Genomic DNA, 6246 nt, shown 5'->3' on the forward strand with positions numbered 1-6246 from the left:
AAAATAGATATAAAAGATCCATAACATTAAGGGAGCTACTCAGATAAAAATGTCTAAAATGTCTTTTTTTAAAGATATTTTTTAGTAATTAAAATTTAACACATATAATCTAATTAAATCATATTTTTTTTATCAAAATTAGACCAAACAAATTAATTTAATCAAAAAAATAGTGAATCAAAATTTAAATCGGTCTAAATTAATATTATTTTTATAAAAAATAATTACAATATCCTTATTATAGAAAATGACTAAAATATTCTAATAATATATATATATATATATATATATATTTTAAAAACTCTAAATCCTAACTCTATAACGATAGAGAAGTAAATGACTAGAATTTAAGATTCTCAAAATTAATATATATAATAGGAGTATTTTAGTTATTTTTTATAATAAGGATATTGTAGTAATTTTATATAAAAAATAATATTAATTTAGATTCGTTGAAAATTTGATTCACTATTTTTTCGGTTAAATTAATTTGTTTGGCCTAATTTTAATAAAAATAACATGATTTAATTGGATTGTATATGTTAAATTTTAATTACTAAAAAACATTTTTAAAATAAGACGTTTTAGACGTCTTTATCTGAGTGGCTCCCATAATATTAAATATATCACATAACAGATTATTTCAACTTATGAGTACTCTAACACGAACTGAAGTTCATTCTTCTTGTAATTAAATTTCAGGGGCATCATTGTGATTCGGGTATGTTGACTGTCTTGAACATATAGTTGCTCTTTTGAAAGTCTATATTTTTTGGAATATGTTTCTTGTTTTTATGTTTGTTGGCTTTGTTATTCCAAAAGGATTATTATATTTAGCAATTTTTGGAGTATTGTGTTAATTTTTTTTTTTTAAGAATATTTACTGCTTCGTGTTGTCATTCCCATGTAGATTTGTGTATGTTCTATTGTTTCACTTTTTTTTTGTGAGAAAAGACAACAAATTTTAATGTGCAATCCAGCAATACATCTTGCTGAGCTTTTTTAAAACTTCTGAGTTTGAAACATATTATATCTTATTGATTAAAAATGAAAAAGCATGTTATATAATTATTCTTTGTTTTCGATCTACTGTATCATTGGTCAATATTTGTGATTGCCCTATGCATCAAAATTTCTAGCTACATCATTGACATATTGATTTTTAAGCCTTCAGATCTGTTTTAAGCATAGAAAAATTAAAATATAAAACATGCATGAAATAGTAAATTGTTTTCATCTCTATTGCATGTGATTTCCAGCTCCTGAAACACGTTGGCTGTGTTGTGTAACTTTTTTTGAAATTAATAAGTGGTTCTAGTTCAGCGTCTTTTATGCTGGAATTTCTCTTTTGTGTGAAGTAATTTTCGTTAGTGGTGATTTCGGAGCCTGTTTAGTTTCTATTGTTATTAAAAATGTTATGTAGATAAAAGAAATCATTTATCATATATTTATACATAAACATGTGTTGTTTTTTAACATGTATCTGTTTTCAATATTTCTACATGTAAACGGTCTCTCTGTAGACATGATACATGACAGAGCACAATGGCGTCGTTTGATTCATGTAGCCGACCCCACTTAGTGGGACAAGGCTTTGTTGTTGTTGTTGTTGTTGTTGAAAGTAAGATCTTTATTATTTTAGACCATGACAATATTCTTTAATGCACCATGGTCTAATCAATATTATTCTCTTGTGGAATATGTTCAATTTTATTTTAAATGAAGTTAAATATTTGAAAGTTTTGGTATGTTTGGATGGAAATAAAATAAAAAGTGAGGTAAAAATTTTACAAATGAACAGCAAATTGTGTAATTGCTTGAGAACACAGACAGAGACCATGAATGTTTTGCAAGGAAAGCAACACTATATACTGCCGAGTTTCTTTGTATTTAGAACAGTTGTAATCTTGTTAGATACAGAATCACAATGAACAATATGATTAAGCACTTAATTACTGTGTTACAACATTAACATTAAAAATGAACAAACAAAACAAAAAACAGAATACTAATTAACATACAAATACAAACCCTCCTTTTATTCCTCTAAATTATCAAATAAACACTTCTAACAAGTTTTTCAGATTCCACCCCCTAATAATATAACTCTTATCCCCATTTATTGCATTTTCTGTCTTTTAGCCTTGAAACTGGAAGTGGTGGAATGCTCTGTTCATGCCTAAACACATTCTCCGGATCAAATTTAGTCTTAATCTTAACCAACCTATTGAAATTGTCCTTGAAATACATGTTACCCCATGCAGTTGCTTGTATATAGCTTGTGCTATTCTTCTTGTTCATACCCAAATCAAGATCTCTATAGTTCACATATGCTTCCCTTGGGAACTTAGACACATAAGGTGTCATGTAATTGTAAAGCTTCCTAATCCATTCTATATGCTTTGTTGCATTCTTGTCTCCATCTTGCCATAAGGTTAAGTACTGGATCTTGTAGAGTGTTCCATTTCTGTGAGGGAACGGCGAATCGGAGTCCGAGAAGCTGTTCATCATTCCACCATATGGGTTCCAAATCATCAAGGGACTATCCTCTTCAAGCAGCCTTTGCCACAGCCCTTCTAGGCCGGTTTCCGGTATCGGATCTCTAACGAAATCTGACTTGGCTTTGAAGTAATTCTTGAATGTTGATTTCCCTTGAAGCAGAACTTCTGGAGGTGTATCTTTAGGGAAGCCAGCAATATACAGCACTGATTTGATCCAACTAGTTTCCAAGCAATCGTTTTTGGTCAAACCCAATTCAGGGAACTTTTGCTGCATTACTTGGAGGAGTGTATCAGCATCACCTGCATTACACAAATTCAAATACGTGTATTAAATTAAACTAGTAGCTATAGTATTCGAAGCAGATATGCACAACAACAAAGTCTTATCCCACTAGGCCGATGCAGATATGCATATGTGAGTAAAAATGAAGTGTTTGTATAGAGAATCACCAAGGAATAGAGCATTGTAAGAAGTTGAGATGGTTCTTTCAGTTTTGTTAGCAGTAGAAGCTGGTTGAATGATGACTCTCATGAAGAGTTCCTCATCTATGTTTGGTGCTACTTCTTGCCACCTTTGAACAATCTTAGTTGCATCTTGCTCCAGTGTCTTGGAAACCGTGAAAACTGTCACGGTTTCTGGCACTGGAACAAGATTCAACTTCCACGAAAGAACGATTCCAAAGCTTCCACCTCCGCCTCCTCGGATGGCCCAAAACACATCTTCCCCCATGGCTTCTCTGTCAAGTAATCTACCATTGGCATCAACAATTTTCGCGTCGAGGACATTGTCGGCTCCAAGCCCATATTTTCTCATCATGGATCCATATGCACCTCCCACAATGTGTCCTCCAATCCCTAAGCTTGTGCAAAGCCCGGCCGGGAATCCATGAACCGGGCTTTTCTCTGATATTCTGTAGTAGGCTTCGCCGACCGTGGCGCCGGCTTGGACCCAAGCGCTGCTATCTTGTATGTCTACTTCCACGGCGCGAAGCTTGGCCAAATCAATTATTATGAAAGGAGTTTCAATCTCAGAAACATATGACAATCCTTCATAGTCATGGCCTCCACTTCGCACTCTCATGTGAATTCCAAGCTTCTTTGAGCAAATCACAGCCACTTGGACATGAGATTCATTCAACGGTGTGAAGATAAACTCCGGCTTCGGCGCAGAAGGCACCAGAAGCCTTAAATTCTGTGCTGAGGAATCAAGAACGTTGGTGAATGAATCATTCTTTGGTGTCACAATTGATGAGGAAAACGGTGGTGCTTTATCTGAATAAAAGCTTAGGCATTGGATGAAGTTTTCTTCAATGGAAGCTGAATTTGAGAATGAAAAAATTGATGATAACAAAAGGACTAATAGTGTTGGCAAGTGTGAACGTAGTAACACCATGGTTCTGTGTTTCTAAGGTATTGGTTTCTGTATTTTTGTGTAGAACGAAGCTACCATAGATGTTATATTTATACTTATAGTGCCAAATATATAATACAACACTTTACGTATAATTGAGCTAAGACAAACGTCACACAAATTTAAATGAAAATAGTGTTGCCATGGCATTATCTCATCATAGTCAATCTTCTAACACTACATTATGATGGTATGGAAACAAATTGAATTAAAAATTCATTCATTTTTACTTTGATTCCAACAACATCCACCTCTTTCACATTTGCTACAAATATATCTGTACAGTTAGATCAGGTTTTTCCCCCTAAAATATTCATACCACTAATTTAGTATACTTGTAACATTAATATACTTAAATTCATTTTATTAATTATCTTTCTATATTTAAATAAATAAAAATTTAAATATATATGTTATTGTTTGAGACTTTGAAAATAATTAGGAAAATGAGTTGATACGTTCAATAATATCACCTATATATATTTTCCAAAAACAAAATAATTAATATCATGACTCTTTCAGATAGGGTGAGCACAGGTCGGTTTGGTTCGAGTTTATGGTAAAATTAGAATCGAACCGATCAAAATATAATTGGTTTGGTTTGGTTCGAATTTGTATTTTTTTGTATATGTACCCGAACCAAACCAAATCGATTAAGAACGGATTGATTCGGTTCGGGTAATTGGGTACTCGATGACTTTGAAATTCATAAAAAAAAACTAAATTTTTATCTTAAAAATTCAACAAGTACAATAAACATGTAACATCAATAGAAATAATCCAAACATGTTAAATACCAAATACATTAAAAACTAAACTCATTAAAATCGAAACATATTAATAATGAATAATCATTGTCTAATGGAAAAGTCATATATATTTTTTTATTTTTTATTTAATTAATATATGATCGGGTTCGCGGGTTGGTTCGGATTCCGCACCCCCAAAACCGATACTCGAACCAATCACTAACAAAAGTCATCGGTTTGGTTCGGGTTAGACCCGATTACCCGTTGATTTCAGAACCAATTTAATTGGTTTGGTTCGTGTTCGGACGGGTAATCGGGTACCCGCTACCCGTGCTCACCCCTAATTTCAGAAACTAAATTAAACTAAATTGGTTTTGCTAGGTAGACAATGACTTTTGTAAATAATTTGAATAATGGATTCTAGAATTGACCCAATAAAGTAAAAAAATACTCCATCCCTAAATTACCTCTTAAATTTTAACATTAGAATAACCATGTGTATACCTAGTGAATTGAACATCCAACCATTGTTAACTGTGTATGAGTAAATCGAATCAAAAGAAATAACCATCCAATTAAAAATAATCAACATAATCATCTATTGAATTGAACATCCCACATATCTATTGTTCATATTCTCATTGTCTACTTATATTTTTCCTAAATTAAAGTATCATTTACTTTTTTTAATTGGCTAAATTAATAGTTTAGTCAATAACTTATCTGCTTCGTCCCCTGCTAACAAAAAGAATGGTATAAGCAAAGCAACAACAGTCTTCAATGGCCCCACGAGTGTTTAAAAAATATTTATTTTTTTGAAGAATAAAAGATAAGCATAATATCTCTATTAATTTGTGCATCGTATTACATGATCATGCAACAAGTAATGCATATTCTTCATAATTTTCTTTCTGCGTGCTATAAATTATCTTTCATTTATAATATTATAAATTAATTAAATCTTTTTCATGGCTTTGTAGTGGGGATAACAGGTAGGTCCATAACATCGTTCATTAATTGGTACATTTGTTACTTGAGTTCATGGTGTTACGTAAAGTATAATGGCGGAGGCTTAAGTTTCGTAATGCTTATTTGCCAAGAGTTATCATTGCTAAACTAAGAAATCCCCATCGCTCAAAGCTTAACTTATGTGTAGAAGTCATACTTACTTGAGTAATTCTTGAAAACTATATATTATACATATACACATTTTAAATATGGTGTGTAGTGTGTCACTTGTAAATAAAAACTAGAATGGCAATAATTACTTTAACTTGGTATGTATATATTTCTTCATTTGAAATACAATTCCATTTCATTTTGGTATATTTCTTAATACTTAGTAGATAATAATATTTACGGTTTTCTTAGATATTTAACTTTTTTTTTATTTAATCAACAATCAGGCCAATGAATAAATTAATAGCTCAAATGACATAGTCTCCCATATTCAATTAAAAGGTTGTGGGTTCGAGTCTCCTATCTTTAGTAAAAAAAAAAAAAAAAAAAAATCAGGCCAATGAATAAATTAATTAAGTGGGCAAAGGCTAAGAGAAAGAGAAATTTAAAAGAAAAGATAAACATC

General features: G+C 31.5%; 1 protein-coding gene across 1 annotated transcript; it reads right to left on the reverse strand.

Moving 5' to 3' along the window:
- Positions 1–1915: 1915 nt before the first annotated feature.
- Positions 1916–4046, reverse strand: LOC107638870 (monolignol oxidoreductase AtBBE-like 13). The gene is made up of 2 exons (XM_016342269.3): positions 2952–4046; positions 1916–2801 (listed from the first exon to the last, which is right to left on the reverse strand). The coding sequence occupies exons 1-2, from the start codon at positions 3892–3894 to the stop codon at positions 2110–2112; spliced, it is 1635 nt and encodes a 544-aa protein (XP_016197755.1). The 5' UTR covers positions 3895–4046; the 3' UTR covers positions 1916–2109.
- Positions 4047–6246: the final 2200 nt, after the last annotated feature.

This window comes from Arachis ipaensis, chromosome B4, assembly GCF_059453495.1.
Source record: "Arachis ipaensis isolate K30076 ecotype BB chromosome B4, ASM5945349v1, whole genome shotgun sequence".
NCBI classification, from domain to species: domain Eukaryota; kingdom Viridiplantae; phylum Streptophyta; class Magnoliopsida; order Fabales; family Fabaceae; genus Arachis; species Arachis ipaensis.

Bases quoted from the DNA above. Each gene is read 5' to 3' on its own strand.
- LOC107638870 (XM_016342269.3), bottom strand. From the start codon at position 3,894: ATGGTGTTACTACGTTCACACTTGCCAACACTATTAGTCCTTTTGTTA. The intron at 2,802-2,951 runs GTGATTCTCTAT...TGTGTAATGCAG, and splicing joins TTACAATGCTCTATTCCTTG to GTGATGCTGATACACTCCTC.